This window comes from Berghia stephanieae, chromosome 8, assembly GCF_034508935.2.
Source record: "Berghia stephanieae isolate SIO BIC M18660-M18661 chromosome 8, UCSD_Bste_1.3, whole genome shotgun sequence".
Taxonomy (NCBI): domain Eukaryota; kingdom Metazoa; phylum Mollusca; class Gastropoda; order Nudibranchia; family Aeolidiidae; genus Berghia; species Berghia stephanieae.
The window spans coordinates 13998446-14015179 of NC_088367.1; the positions used below are offsets into that span (position 1 = coordinate 13998446).

At 34.2% G+C, this 16734-nt stretch overlaps 1 protein-coding gene across 1 annotated transcript; it reads left to right on the forward strand.

The window, feature by feature from the left end:
• Positions 1–66: 66 nt before the first annotated feature.
• On the forward strand, positions 67–12564 carry LOC144978207 (single-stranded DNA-binding protein, mitochondrial-like). The gene is made up of 6 exons (XM_078923983.1): positions 67–279; positions 5830–5914; positions 7987–8109; positions 9502–9586; positions 10984–11072; positions 12334–12564. The coding sequence occupies exons 1-6, from the start codon at positions 247–249 to the stop codon at positions 12399–12401; spliced, it is 483 nt and encodes a 160-aa protein (XP_078780109.1). The 5' UTR covers positions 67–246; the 3' UTR covers positions 12402–12564.
• Positions 12565–16734: the final 4170 nt, after the last annotated feature.

Below are 16734 nucleotides of genomic sequence, written 5' to 3' on the forward strand. Positions count from 1 at the left end.
TGCATTTTCAAATAAATGGAAGCGTTACACTCAAGAGCGATTAAAAGCTCAGACTACCATAACAAATTCGTCGTTTATCAACGAAACAAATCCCAAAGTGCCGGCCTGTGTTTTTGTGCGTGCATGTGTTTTCAATGATAAATTTGACGCTCAGGTCATCACTTGAAACTATATTTTAGATAATACAGCAGCTGATTTATTTTCTCTAAACATCTTGATTGTATCATAATAAAAAGTAAAGAAATAATGAACTCACTTCGATATTTTAACAACCACAAGGTAACATTTTCAATGTTCATTTTTACTTTTTTTACTTACATGGACAATACAATTTACAACTCAACTTCAATTTCATTTTCATATACTCGTCTTCTATTATACACTAGATTTTAACTGATTTATTATTATGTTCTAGATATAGATAGATAATACTCACCCTAGACTGTTCTTGACAAATAGATCTAGACGTCTTCTTAGTAAATAGCACCACCTCGACCTTGGTCTTGGTCAGATCTTGATTCCAAGATTTTCTAGAGATAGCGGTGAAGGGTCAAAAGTAAAAAAAAAAAAAAAAAAAAAAGAAGCAAACAGCATGTTTAGTTATGCTTATCTTTACAAAGACCATACAATAAACCAGTTAAAACACATTGCAATAAATAATGGTAGGCACTTTGATAACTCCAGTCCAGTGGCCGCCGATAGGCTCACAGTCCTGTAAGGTGAAACTCGTTTTTTTGGAACTTTATTTTTGACCCTTTACTGTGTTGGTCACCATGGCGTTATTTGTGAACCTATGTGACTAATTTTGGTATCATTATAAAGGGCACAAAACAAGCTTTCTAACGGTGTATTTCATTCTTAATTCCTGATTGTATTTCTCAGAAAACTTATGTAATAAAAATTTATAAATTTTTGAATTACAAGAACTTTTTAAATTATGGATACATTTTAATTATACTTCATACATCGATAGACAATTAATTGAAGAATATCTCTGCCAAATTTCATCAAAATTGATACACTCGCTCATTATTTTATTTTTCCCGCCACCAACCCCACTGTTTAGGACAAAAACCTCATATTTTTTTCCATTTTCATTTATCCTTCATTTTTTCCATACTTTCCATACATGAAAGTGATTTATATGAAAATAAAGCTTATTTTCTGACCTTCAAAATGATATCTAACACTTTCCATTTATTTTTTAATTGAAACAAAATTACTGAAAACAATAAGTGGGCCATGTTGACTGCAAGACTCAAAATTTCCCGATAGCCGCGAGATGCTGGTTTTGAGGCAGCAGTGAGATCACAGATTCTCTCTGTAAAATTGACAAAAAATTTCAGTAGAAAAAAATAAATAACTCTGGAACCGTAGGTCGTAGAGAAACAAATAAGGTATCAAATTTTATGTTTTTTCGAGTCCCGTCCCCCTGACTGAGTCAAATCAAGATATTTTGAGTTTGAAAATTTTATCAAAGTGCCTAATAATGGGATCCGTAACTCTTACCTATTTCTCCGAATGGTCGGTTAGAATCCAGTAGCTGATGGGTTACGGACGCGATGTCGATGCAAAAGTAAATGCTCAAAGTGTTCAGGGAATTCTCAAGAATCATCAAGCAAGCATTTTTAGGCACACTGTTGACAAATACAGATTTTATCAAAAAGTTGTGCTATGGCGGATACTCCATGGCGTTTTCCCTTTTTGCACTTTGTGCTGCACTATCAAAGAGGGAACAGAAGTAAACCTAAATAACAAAGCCAAAGTCTCAAAATAGGAACAGAGGTTGAAAGACATGATAGCACAAGCTCAAGATAGAAGTCATCGGGAAAGTTGGAAATGAAAGACAGAACGCCCAAGCACTGGCAAAAGAAAACTATATAAAAAAATGCATACACACACATTCATCATTCACACAGACACTCTCGCAAATAACCCAAAAAAATCTTGAGAACGGAAACTGTTCAGAGAAATAGAGATCAAGTTTATTTTCCCGAGCATTCAGAGAAATAGTCACTTGATAAATAATTGGGTCAATAAAACTGCAATCTCCTGCGTTTTAAGGGAAATTCCACGGGTAACGGACTGACAAATCAGACCAAAAATGCTTACATTTCGTGCTCTGAAATGCAATGTATTTATTGTATGGAGCTAATATTTCCCATGGACATGTATCATGTCCGTCCTTAGCATATATCAAAAGGATAAAGATGAATCTTTATCAACTTGAATTTTTTTGACATTATAATGTTGGTAACGGACTGACATCAGAAAATCCATCTTTTTCAATTTTATATGTAGATGGATCAACCTTTCTGAAGTTAAACCTTCCAGTAACAAATAAGTTCTTTTATAGTAACCACGAGATGTTGTTCTACAACCCACTAGCAATATTTAAAAGATTGTCCAAAATTTGAATCTGCAGTCTTTGAAAAAGTGTCGGTAACGGACTGACAAATGGATGGTAATGGACTGACACCTCTGAATTTTATTACCCAGAATAACGGTTACTACATAAAATCCAGAGCAAAGAACACATTATGTAATTATGAGCAACACTGAATACCCAGTATGATTGATCAAACCAATACTCTTCCTTATATGGATGTCAAGCTACATTGGGCATGATGAGTAACTCGATGGGTGACATCTGATTACCTCAATCCCAACTTTGCTTTTGAAAAAATTAAATAATGAAATAATGATTCGTGGAGTTGAAATCTATTCTGTCAAAGTCAAACAGGAATTTTATTTCAACTATGAAATTGAATTATCCAAAAAAAAAAAAAAATGTAGATGAGAAAGGACTTTAAAACTGGGGAAGGTTTAACATTCTTTTGGTACTTATTTTTGAAGCTTAATTTTTATTCTGTATTTCATCTTGCCCTCAAGCTTAGGAATTGTCAATAGGCCATGACCGTCACTGCAAACTGGTCGATAGTATTGGCAGTCAATCTCTTCCTCATCTGCACTTGACCAGAAAGCCAGTTATAAGATCTGAGAAAGATCTTCAAAAATTTCATTTGGACCATTTTATCCTTGATTGTTACAATTTTCCTATGCAGATTGTGGGATTTCTCTTAGAAGTACACTCTGAGGTTCTGGGGGAGCAAAATAATCTTAAGCCAATTTTGATTCCTGGATGTAATTCACTAACAATCGACACCTCTTTTTCAGGGTTTTTTACAGGAAACTTTTTTGAATTTTCGTCCTCTCTTTTTTCATCTCTCACAATTATGAAATCTTTTTCCCTTGGTGCTCGCCAAAAGTACTTCTTGTCCAAATAGAAATTTTCGATCAACTTATTTTATTTCATCTTGAAAGCCCATGATAAAAATATTTCAAAAACCTTTGGTTGATGTATTGGGTGCCCTTAGCAGTACGGGCATAGTTTAATTTTGTTTTATATTTTTGGAAGGATTGTAGACACTCAAAGTTGAATTCAGTATTTTACTTTCCTGTGCTGAAATGTGAGGCAAATGTGGATTAAGGTGTGCTTGGTTTACTTTCTTTTGGAGTTGAAGATTGATCGGCTTTTCTCTTCTTCTTTTTTTTTCCATTTTGCTTGAAAAATCCTGTTATTTCTTTTAAGCGTCCTTTACAATCACTTTCAAGTTTTCTTTGAGACTCTTGCTTTTGTTGCCTAACTTTTTCCTAAACAATGTAATGCCCATCAGTTTTCAGTCTTTCTTGATTATTTGAACCATGGATAGAGTAGGCATCTTGAACCTGTGAATAAAAAAATTGAGCGAAATTACATCATAAGCTATGAAAGTCAAATCGGAATAAAAAGCAAATCTTGTTTTCTTAAAAATAATATAGCAAAACTAAGAAAATAAAACTCATTTCTAACTTGTATCACATTACTTTGTAACAACTAAAATATTGACATTATACACAGCTAAACAGCTTGCTGACCCACTATATTTAAAGCCTCAGTGACTCAAAAGTTTTCCACATTAATTTAAATGTTTGATTTCTTTTTTTTTCTCCCAGGGCTTCTTGCCCCTTTAACAGACGACTACTACTGGCTCCATTGTCATAAGGATATTATAGAACAATAAACAGCGTTTTTCCCTCAATTCAAACATAGCAAAAAGTGATCAAAAGATTCATAAGCTTTAAAAGATTAAACTTACCTATTGCAAAAAAGCAGGCTTGATGTTGAAGACCAGTGTTTGAAATTTTATGATCCAAATGTTTATAAAATGGCTGCCTGATCAGTTGAAATACATTGGAGTGGACATTAGTCCTGAGACTTAAAAAACAACTTTTATATATTGTTTTTGAATTAAAATAGAATTAGTCAGTCTGTTACTGTCAGTCCGTTACCCTAAAAAATGTCAGTCCGTTACCCAACAAAAGTACCTTAAATGATAAATTTCTTGAAAAATTATCTTACAGTGCTAAAGCCATTCATGTAAGAACAGAAAATCTGAAATAGTGAGTCTGTACAACAATCACATCTTTCGTAGATGAAAAAATACTGTTTTAATGGTAACGGACTGACATACAATTTCCCAAGGTCATTAAAACGACCGATGAGGACAACATTTCATTAAAATCGTAAATTTGAATGTTTGTATAGGTTCCTGATACTTATAATTGTTTTAATATCAATAAACAACAGCAAAGGTGGCTATAATTTTGTAGAAGTTGCAAGATTTATAATATTGAGAAAATATTCTTTTCGTTCTTCAAATAGGGGATACCCTTACATCAAGCAATAATAAGCATCTTGTACCACAAATATGCACGAAACATAATTATATCCATAATCCTGAATGATTTTCCAACAAATTGGTACCAAATTTTAATATGTTCTTAAGAATTTGTAAAACACCCCCTCGGTTGACATTTTCGTGGAATTTCCCTTAACCAAATCTCGAACACAATCTTCCCTGGTGACCTGATTTTCATCCCTAAACTTCTTCTCAATAAATGTACCGGGTTGTGTGTATTTATTCAAAGATTTCATAAATTTTTTAGAGTGGCTTATGCAAATGGAAGTTCTCCCTCTTTTGCATTTATAGCATAGTATAATGAGTCTCGGAGAGCCTTAGATGCTTAAGAAGGTAAAAATAAAGAGAGGTAAATGAAAAGGCTGTAACTTGTAACCCGTAATCAATCAATACCATTGCCATGATACCAAGAGACTGGTGTTTTATTGATGACAAGCATTAGGTTGTTGTGCAAATGGTGCAATATCTACTATTATGTTAGGACAAATTGTCAATTACCAAGGACTGTGTCAGTTTGTCAACTATGCATGTGTACTTTTAACTGCCATGAAGTAACAGTAACGAAGTGCTATGTAGTGATGTTATTAGGCGAAAATGCTGAGGATAGCCAAAAAAGGCAACGGATATCAAGTGTAACGTCCAAAAAAATCACTTTTGGTATTGAGGAGAGATGCAAATCCTTGACTGATTGACATTGGGTGGATTTTTTTTTGTACATAGTGTTTCCGTGTTGTTAAATATCTTTTTCTGTGAAACTTAAAATTTGAATCATGAACTGTGTGGAGTCGTTGGCAATGGACAATTACTTGGATAGGCCGTAGGCAATATGAGGACTCAATTTAAGTCCCAGACTATACCTTGGACTTTATTGGTAAGCTTTACAGATTTCAGCTATGCCATGCACAACCTTGAAAACCATGAAAATAACCTTGAAAAACCTTAAATTTTTTAAAAGAATAGGTGTGGGAACACTGTTAAAATCACTTTGTTCAATAGTTAGATTTGATCACAATTGTTTTAAGTTCAACATTATTTCTATATTTAACCTATTCTCAATCTGAAAATGCGTATCATTTTTATTTTTCAGGTTTTTGGAAACATTTCAAAACAGTGCAGCCGTTTACTTTCATCAACGAAAGATCCAGTAACAGAAAGACCTAGAACAGAAAAATGTAAATTCAGAGAATGTTGCTTTTAAATTTATTTTTTTTTGTTTGTAAAAAAACATAAGAGCGGACTAAATGATTAGATTGTTCAATAGATGTGAAAAAATCCAAGGTTATTAAGAATTTTTTTTTCATTAAAGAATTTGGGGTGGGGGGGGGGGGAGTAATTATTTTAAATTGCAAATGGCTTTATGCAAATAACATTGTACCGATATCAATTGAGTCATGTACAACACAAGCCACGCAGACAGAATTTTGCAATTTGAAATGCTTCTCCCTTTAAATGTAATCTTAATGGAGTTTTTTCTCTTTTATTTATTAATTTTTTTTTTATGGACTTGTTCCAATTATTAAACTGCTGTAAACCAAGGTGATTTTGCACATAGTGGTGACTTAGAAACTGTTTCATTAAAAATTTTAATGTAATAAAGCCTATAAGTCTATCGCATAAAAGAATGGTTTGGTATTCTATTTACACATTATTTACGCATAAATAAAATAGCTAAATCTCTGAGCTGAATGTTGATATCTAAAATTAAGTTTAAATTCAACTTATAGATAGTATGCGCTTGGCTAGGAGTTCACAAATATTGCCATCCGGAAGTATAACGGACCAATACACAAAACTTTGTATAACCATGATCGTTTATAGTCAGGTTAATACAGTTTAGTGAGAATTACTCATAAACGCGGATGGCAAAAAACTAAAGACGTGAGTGATGTCAACTTCGAACTGTCTATACTTTATTAGATTTATATATCTTGATATATATATATATATATATATACATTTTTTTTTTAACTATCACTGATCTGTTTTGACTCACTAAAAAAAAAAAAGATTGTGGGACAGTTGGGTTGTATATAGCTTACAATGATTTTGCACAGTAAATGGATGTAATTATATTTTTTCTTTTATCTATTTTTTTTTTCCAGTGATACTACATTTGTCGTTATCAGTTTCAGTTTAGAATAGGATGTGAATGTTTTAGATAGTACATAATCAAATTGTATACAGTGGAACCTCCCGATAACGACATGCCACGGGACCGAGTTTTTATGTCGTTATCCGGAGGTGTTTTTATTTAGAGGTTTCCAAGATGGCGGACAAATTGGGCGTTGTAAGGCCCGCTGGACCAGTTTTTATTAAGATTGACAAAACAAACAAAACATTGTAGTGTATTCCTCCTAGAGGGTTCTTGTGCGTGTGTCTGGATGAGACTTTTAGGTGATCTGAACTGAGTAAACTGATAGTGTGCTCCTGGAATCTACATCTGTTCCCTATTTAAACCATTCCCCTTTGCCTTACTTTTTCTTATGTCATTTCAATTGTAAATCTAGAATGTTTTTTACTATCCAATTTTCTTCCTTTTTACTGGCGCTGATATAACATAGATGTGTCACAAGCGCTGTTAAACTCTTTAAAACAAACAAAAACAGGTAATTCGGACGCTGCGAGTTAGATAAAATTCCTACTCCTCCTCCTCCCACAAAAACACTACTACTACTACTGCTACTACTACTACTACTACTACTACTACTACTACTACTACTACTACTACTACTACTTCTATCACCACATAATATCACATTTTCCAAGATTTTGTGTTTACTTGCTTACACTTACATTTATACCTTGGTTTTTATTAATGCATATCAGCCAAGATTCGTCAAAAAAAGCTGCGTTCTCACTGGTTTCAAAAGCTGTGTTCTCATTGGTTCAAGCAGGAATCGTTTTTATAAACTTTGAGTACTTAAACTCGGTATTTTTTGTATCAGATATCTACGAAAACTGTCGAAAATCGCCAAAATGATGTCGTTATTCGGAGGTTTTATAAAAAAGTGCGTCGTTATTTGGAGGTTTTTTTTACTGATCTTAAATAGAAAAAAAATCGGGACCACGGATCAATGTTGTTATCAGGAGGTTGTCGCTATTCGGAGGTGTCGTAATCGGGAGGTTCCACTGTATTTACATTAACCTATTTGATTACAATAAAGTCACTCATTTGAAATTCTTGCAATGCTACATAAAAATGAAAATTTCTATAATACCACATTTCATAATTGCTGTTATTCAGGTGTGAACAGAGTCACTTTGTTGGGCCGAGTGGGAAGAGATGGGGAGATTAGAGGAACAACAGAGAATCCATGTCTGATCTTTCCCTTGGCAACCAATTTCACATATAGAAAGGCTTCCACAGGTTAGCCAATTTATTTATTTAAAAAAAAATCCTTGATACAGTTGCAGCTGAAATGATTACTCTGATAAAGTAATGAAGTGGTCTATTCCATTACCATCTTGATTAATGTTTACACTCCCTCGCGCTCTTTAAGATCCAACTCTCAATCGCGATTATGCGTTCCTAAAAAAGGATCTAAGACCTATGCTGATCGTGCATTTATTCATGCTGCTCCCGCTGTCTGGAATTCTTTACCATTCAGTGTTAGGAGCGGGATTGTGGATTCCCAGTCATCTTTTAAAAAGAAATTAAAATCTCATCTTATGAGAAGCTCACTAGATTAAATAAAACATCCTTTTAATAAGATATGCATTTGTTACATCAAAATCCACATGACATAATATTATAATCTCCCTTCTTCCGCCATTATTGTTAAATGTCATGATATGATTTTATTCAATAATTCATGTTAACAGATATTTTTCCTCTCTGTATGCATATGCACGTTTTGGTGAATGTGCGTGTCTTTGTGAGGGTGTGTGTGTGTGTGCGCGCACTTGTATAAATGGGTGTGTGTACAAAAATGTTTTTAATGACGTTTTACAATTTTGTGTGCCTAGAGCTATTTTGTCAACGGGATTGGGCGCTATACAAATAAACTTTATTATTATGGTCAATCAATAGAGTTTATATGTCTGATTAGTCCCTTCAAAGTGCATGCAGTTGATTTCAGATAATATTATAATTTAGGGAGGGGAGGGAGGGGGTATTATTATAAGTTGCCTCCAATACTTGGGGTCAATGACAGAGAATTTTTTTTGCTACTCTCCCTATTTGATTTTGGCAGTGTGTGTATGTGTGTTGTTGAGGGGGGGGGGGGGGTCTGTCAAGGCTAATTCAATCCGTTCAATACTTTGCTCTGAGACTGCCAGGGTATGCCCTCTAGTTTGCTTGTAAATTTTTTTGATCCCCTTTTTAGTCTCTAATCAGTCTGATTCCCCAAAATTTCCATGAATCCATACGAAGTGTGATGATGGGTCTTATTTCCAAATTTGTCAAGCCAAGTACATGCACCTTCAAAGGAGCCTTTGGTGCAGATTTCAATCTGGTTGCTTGTTAAAAAACAATTCTATCACTCTACAATGGCGATTGTAAAAATGTCATCAAAATTATAATTTATGACATTTTATATTTTATAATAAATTAATTTGTTTTTAAAATGGGTGCAGATTCACTGTCTTTAAAACCTGTAACTGCCTACTAATTTTCAGATTTATAATATTTGCAGTGCTGTCTCGTTCTTTATAATTGCTACTGTTGTTGTGCTGTTTATTATTATTATTATTATTATTATTATTATTATTATTATTATTATTATTATTATTATTATTATTTACCATCATATTTCCCCAGGAGAATATTTAAATAGAACTGATTGGCATAGAATCTGTGTATTTAGACCACGATTTATAGAGATTGCAAGATCTATTGAAAAAGGGTAAGTGCTTTAGAATTTTACATTTTTCCCCTGATGTTTTGAAATTGACTCTAGATAAATTAGAAATTGAGTGCAGTACCAAAACATAGAAACTGGTTAAAAATAAACTATTGATAAACTGAAAAGAATATAAACTCTTAATCCCCATACAACTGGTAAATCGAAAAGAATTGTTTAGATATATGATTGAAATTTTAAAATATGTTTTTTTTTTTTTTTAATAGCACGACTCTCGTGAGTTTAACATATTAAGCTCTGCTCAGACTGAACTGTAATATTGTTGTGGTATGTGCTGCTTTGTGGACTGATGTTATGACACTCATCTTCTGATTGTAGATCTGGTTTAAGTCCCACAGTGGGCAGTTCAAAGTCGAATCCTTGGAACTTTACATTCACTCACCGCAATCGTAGGAAATCGTGTGAAAAATTTCATCTCTCGTCCTGCATCTTAAATGTTGCAGTTGGATTGGGACCCTTTGTAAAGCACATGTCATGGATACTGTGTGAATAAAAGCTCACATTTTCTCATTCGTCTGTAGTGTTCCATTCATCCTGTTTTGTTGATAAAGGGGAAACTTGAAACATCCATTTTATCTGTTTTCGTGTATTAAATTGAAGCTTGCATTCAATTTCACATTGTTATTTATTAAATAGAATAGAGAATACAGGAGTAAAAAGTACACAATTCTTATACATCTCAACTGACTTTATTTATAATTTCTTTCACAAGGAACCGTCCAAGTTTTGCAGGAATTTAAATTGAACTGAATACTTGAACAATTAATCAAGTTCTATCTGCCAATCTTTCTTATACCTGTGCAAGTGACAATAAAATTATTGAAGTGTGTGAAATGAATTTAAAACAATTTTTTAAAAAAATAAAGGGAAAGGGCAAATCCGCATTCCACGGAATAGTGAAAACGCAGACAGTGATGATGAATGTATAGTTCTCCATTTAAGTAAACTGAGGCATAATGTTAGCAGGAGTGTATTCGAAACTTGTGAAATAAAAGTCCATCTCTGGTAATAATGATACAAATAATAATAGAATTTATAGAGAGGAGAGTGCCCATTTCCACCTCACGTGTTCAATGGTGACATGAGAATTTTAAGAAAATTAAATGTCCCAATTTTAAGAAAATTGAATGTTACTGTTACTGTAGGTGATCTATTAAGCTCTGATAGTGATACGAAAGTAATAGGTGGATCACAGGTTAATTTTAATTTTTTTTAAGTCCAAAACAATCTGTGTCAAGTATCTTGTTCCTATTTGTCATATTCTTTTTTTTTTTTTTTTTCAACTTTTAACAGTTCACAATGTCTGGTAGCTTTGTATGTATAATTACGTTCATCATTCTTTTTAAACATTTTATTTTACATTATCTTTTACTGTACAGAGAGCGTGTCCTTGTAGAGGGTTCCTTGTCTCATCAAACTTATCAAGACAATGACAACAAAACAAATAATGTCACTTCCGTCATAGCAGGTTTGTAGAATGGTTGTCGGTTAAAATATCATGAATAAATAAATATACAAAAGTAGTCTTCAGAGCCATAAGATAAGTTCTGCAGCCCCTGGACCCCCTAGCCTTTAGGAATGGGGGTCCAGACAGTCTTTAGTGTACGTAGTTGCACCGATGGATCACAAACATTGGCAAAGCTGACTTATTGGTGATCAGAGAATGTCAGCTACCGACTACATCTGATTGGTAGTATTATTGTGTTTGTGTACTCCACTGTTGGCTACTGTCCCTATTTAATTTTGGTAGTGTGTGTTTATGTGTGTGCAGGTGTTTTTTTATTCCGTCCCTCATTTTGACTTTCTGAACTTGGCAGCCCTGCTATTAATCTTTGTAAACAAAGGAAGTGCTTTACACATTGCACACTTCACTGATCAAGCCAGTGCTGGGTGGCCACTGTGTTGCAGCAAAGCCTTGTGACAGTACGTTTGGTAGTTGATGGCTATAGGTACACAACTGATCCCTGTGCATTCTGGGACTGTGTGTCCTCTATTTCTATCTCTCGTGTCTAATGTGTGGGATGATCTTTCCTCATAATCACATATTGACATTTAGGCACATTTTGCATGAGCCCTTGTTTGCATATAAAAAAAAGCCGGTTGATTAATTGTAAAAAAAAAAAAGTATTCCTTCAGAGCCATTAAGCCCTTGGAACCAGAGTTTATCCTGGTTTCTTTATATGAAACGAACAATAGCAATTGCTTGCTACCCCTTGACTAAGATGTTAGTCTATCGCAAAATACTCTCCATCAGATCTAACAGACCTAGATACCCAATCTCGACTGCAACTGGGATCAATCTTTTCCTTCTTTTTGACAAATTGCTATTTTCATCACTGGTTATTTAGTTAGTTTTCATTGGTCGATAACCTGTTTTCAGAGATAAAGTTATTAATTGATAACAGTTATTTCTATGCAAATTACAAAATGGCTTCTTGTGATGATTTTAAGAGGTGTAAATGTTTTCAATTTTAAAAATAGTTCATACGAAACAAAAAGGTTGTGAAATGTGTAAAATCGTTGCTACTTTGTAGGATGTCCTGTGAAAAAGCCTTTGCAATTGCATTCTATCAAAAAGATAAACACGTAAGTCTTCAGATAATTTTAGTATAATAGATTCTATTATTATTACTACTATTGTTGTTTGTTTGCAATTAGCAGTTTAATTTATTATTTTTTCCCCCTTTAAATCAAAATAATACCCCCTTCCTTTTTTTGTTGTCATTCAGATCAGATCATTTTCTTATCGAGAAACGCCAACAGACAAGGTGGTGGGGAAGGAGAAGACAATTTGTGATATTGAAAACTATTGTTGATCTGTAAAGTACTGATTATGATTTTGATTTTTGTTGTTTTTTCATGTATAGATTTTTTATTGATTCATGATGATGATAATCTAGACTGATAAAAATGATTTTTTTTAAATGCAAATAAAATTTTTAGAACAAAAAAGGAATTATGTTTGGTAATTTTTGAGATGACTGTTAAGCTCTCACTACCACAAAAAGGTAACAATTATTTACTCACCTTCTCATCTATTTGTGGAAACACCGTCTCAGTACAGCTCACGTACAAAGGCATCGGATGCGGCAGGAGCTTGGCTACTACGGGAAATTTTAAAATCCCTATTCCACAGCCTATTTTCATCTCTTTGTTATATAAATTGTGCATGGCTATAATGGGGTCATGTATCTTGGAACACAGCGGCTACAACGGGGGTGTGAGTTGCAAGTTTAGTATCCAGTTTGAAGTTCTCAAGAAGAAAAGAACGATGCCTATTGAATTGTAAGCTTCAATCGGGTGGGAGTGAATATCAGTTAGTGTGTATACTATCAGTATTTCTCTGTTTACTTTTTGTAACAGACCAAGGCAACAGAACAAAAGGCTAATGTGAAGCGCGTGACTGACCAATCAGTGACTGATATAATTTCAGTTAGGCCTCTTGTGTTGGGTGTAGAGTGAGAGCTGTGTGACTCATGACTGCTTAGGTAACTAAGCCTAATGAGAAGTGAGTGGGGGGTGAGCGCTATGAATATGAAGCTTGAGGCTGTCGTTTCTTATCTTTAGGACGTGTAAATGTTGCTGCTCGAAGCTCAAAGAAATGACAATGTGAAATTGAATGTAAGCTTCAATTCACTACAGATAAATCAGATGTGGTAGTGGCGTTGTTAAGATGAACATTGATGGGCAGGAAATAGTGTTAAAAGTATGTTGGTGCTGGTCATTGATTGCATGAAGAAGGTCAATGACTATTAACAAACACAGACGTCAATACCGATCATGATGAGGCCCTCATCATTATTCAATTGCTCAGGAACTTTAAGTACTGGTGAAAATGTTATGAAATAGTACCAGTCGGCTTGGAATTGACTTTTGATTCAACATGTTTGTTTCAAGGTGCTTGCTACACTTGTAGGTCATTTCAGCACCAGTTACAGGGTGATCATGAGTATAATTAGATCGATTTTATGTCTAGAGTTTAGCTGCCCATAAAAACACAGATGTAAAAGCAAGACAAGGAGTAGGAGACTAGTTCAAACAAGGAAAAGAAGTGGATTCTGAGAGCAACCCTCTTTATGTCTGGAGTTTGAGACCACCTAAAAGTCCCCTCCCAAACATTAGCGTAGGGCCTTGTAAAGATTCAGATAATTAGAAAATGGATGAGCTATAGAGAGATGATTGATTTGAATCGAATGACAATACTGGTAAAATATAGACTTATGATCATATTCATACAAATCGTTTTGTAAAAAGGAAAAACTTATTAAAGAACTAATAAAAATGGACAAGTCCCTTGCAACCAGACTGTTTACAATGGTTTTTGAAGATGTATAGATACTACTAAGGGCCCCAAGTGGTAAGAAAACAAGGAGGACTTGAGATAGCAGAAATTGGAGACCCATGGTATATAACAAGTCATTACCCCACATGAGCATTGGATTTTGGCATGCTTTGATTCCAGCATGCTTTTTTACTTCTTCCGAGAGTGTGGTGATAGAAACCAGTAAGTACTGTACTATAGAGGGAAACACTTTGATTTGTATTTCTTTGAGATTACAGTGGAACCTCCCGATAACGACATGCCACGGGACCGAGTTTTTATGTCGTTATTTAGAGGTTTCCAAGATGGCGGACAAAGTGGGCGTGGTAAGGTCCGCGGGACCATTTTTTATTAACATTGACAAAACAAACAAAACATTGTCGTGTATTCCTCTTAGATGGTTCTTGCGTGTGTCTGGATGAGACTTTTAGGTGATCTGAACTGAGTACACTGATAGTGCGCTGCGAGTTAGATAAAATTCCTCCTCCCACAAAAACACTACTACTACTACTAGTACTACTACTTCTATCACCACATATTATCACATTTTCCAAGATTTTGTGTTTACTTGCTTACACTTAGATATATACCTTGGTTTTTATTAATGCATATCAGCCAAGATTCGTCAAAAAAAAGCTGCGTTCTCATTGGTTTCAAAAGCTGGGTTCTCATTGGTTCAAGCAGGAATCGTTTTTATAAACTTTTAGTACTCAAAACTCGGTATTGTTAGTATCAGATATCTACGAAAACTGCCGAAAATCGCCAAAATGATGTCGTTATTCGGAGGTTTTATCAAAAAGTACGTCGTTATTTGGAGGTTTTTTTTAACTGATCTTAAATAGAAAAAAAATCGGGACCACGGGCCAATGTCGTTACCAGGAGGTGTCGTAATCGGGAGGTTCCACTGTATATTATTTGCCTATCGAATAGTAGTCCATCTATACATCTTCAAAAATCATTGTAAACAGTCTGGTTGCAAGGGATTTATCCATGTTTATGAGTTCTTTAATACGTTTTTCCTTTTCACAAAACGATTTGTATGTTAATAATTCTATATTTTACCAGTATTGTCATTAACGAGGGCATATTGCTCAACTTTATAAAAAACTCTGACTTGAGACCTATGATATACCGTCAACTGGGGTAACTTAGCCTAAAGGGGAAACTTTGCCTCTTGAATTTTGGATCAATAAGAGATTAAGTTTTTGAGATAATATTCATTCAATCACCCAGGTCCAGAATGTCGTATTGCAGAGCATGCTGGAAATCAACATGCTAGAATCCAGTTAATACTCTATAGAGCTGTCATGGAAGGGGATAGAAAATATAGCAAGGCTGTGGACTATGTAGAACAAGAACTTGGCATGACAGTTTTTTGCATCGCTTGCGACCGCAAAAAAATCGCAATATATTATATCATCACTGATTTGCAATTTTCGAGATTTTGCAAAGAAAAAAAACAAAACAACAATATATTTTTTAAAAAGACATTTTTTTCTCCTTTCAATGTGATAGCTCGTGCAGAACTTGAAAGATAATTAATCAAGAGTAGTTTCGTTTTTACTATCTCATTTTCTTCCTTTTTTACTGGCACTGATATGACCTTACATTTGTTGCAAGCGCCGTGAAACCCTTAAAAACAAATACTTTGCTCTTTCATGAATTAATTATGGGTTTTAGGAAAATTAATCGGAAGTTATCGCAAATTTTGCTGTTTTTAGATTGAAAAGTTTGGGATTATTATTTGCAAAAAAACGCCATGTCAGTAAAACCCAGTTTTCACCACCGTTTGTTGTAAGTTTTTATAGCAATCGTCATTTGACCATTTATCAGTTTCAGTATCATACTATAATATATGGTAAACTCAAACCATTTGTTGTAAACATTGTAAGTAGTCCACTACAGGCTGAACAATTTGATTGAAACAAAATCCATATGACAGCCCTGAATAGATTTTGACAAGCTAAAGCAGCTTTGATTGACTTTCACTCTTTTGTTCTCAACATTTGTAAGAGTCAAAAGATTAGCCGTGATCAGAGACAATAAGTTCTCAACAAACCCATTGGCCACAATGCAGTTGTCAATGCCAAAACAAAGGATATCACTCAGTTTCTCCTTAAAATTCTCATTGTCCACCTGTTGCCCAGACTATGCACAGCCCCCTCGCCTCCATTCTAATGGTCGAAGATGACCTCACAAACCCATTCTGTCATGTTCCACCCTCTTTTATGTCTAATAGAGTGGTGACACACTACAGTAGCATTAAACCCCACCCACTCTTGATTCTTATACCTGTCACGAGTTCACCCATGATGAAATGTAATCATGAGATTTCGTTTTTTTATTGATTTCTGAATTTGCCAATTCTTGAGGTCAAAACTTTGTTGGGATTAACCGAAGTTTGTTGCAATTAACCTGTGACTTTTATATAGAATTAATTCTGTTTCTTGGGAAATGTTGCGATTAACCGAGTTGCTATTATCAGTAGTGGACTGTAATAATGGAAATTTTAAAAATGTTATCCAGAGGAAAAAAATAATCGTATTTTAATTTCATGAAGCATGAGGTAAACTGTAATTCACTTATAAACGGCATAACTTAAGAAATAGATTGTGAGGCAAAGGGCATGAGGAAACGAATGTCATTTCACATTTAAAGTCAAATGCATCATTCCTCATCATTTGAATGTGTCCAAGAAAACCATAAAGCTTTAGCAATTCACTTTTAGATCAATTTAATTTTTTCACTTATTAAAACAAAATTTCATAATTTCATACTGATTGGAAACCTGCCCCCAGCCCAAGCAACC

What these genes read in the sequence shown, in the direction of transcription:
- LOC144978207 (XM_078923983.1), top strand. Translation starts at nt 247, where the DNA reads ATGAACTCACTTCGATATTTTAACAACCACAAG. An exon ending in ATATAGAAAGGCTTCCACAG is followed by an intron (nt 8,110 to 9,501) that starts GTTAGCCAATTT and finishes ATATTTCCCCAG; the next exon opens with GAGAATATTTAAATAGAACT. An exon ending in GCAAGATCTATTGAAAAAGG is followed by an intron (nt 9,587 to 10,983) that starts GTAAGTGCTTTA and finishes TTTACTGTACAG; the next exon opens with AGAGCGTGTCCTTGTAGAGG.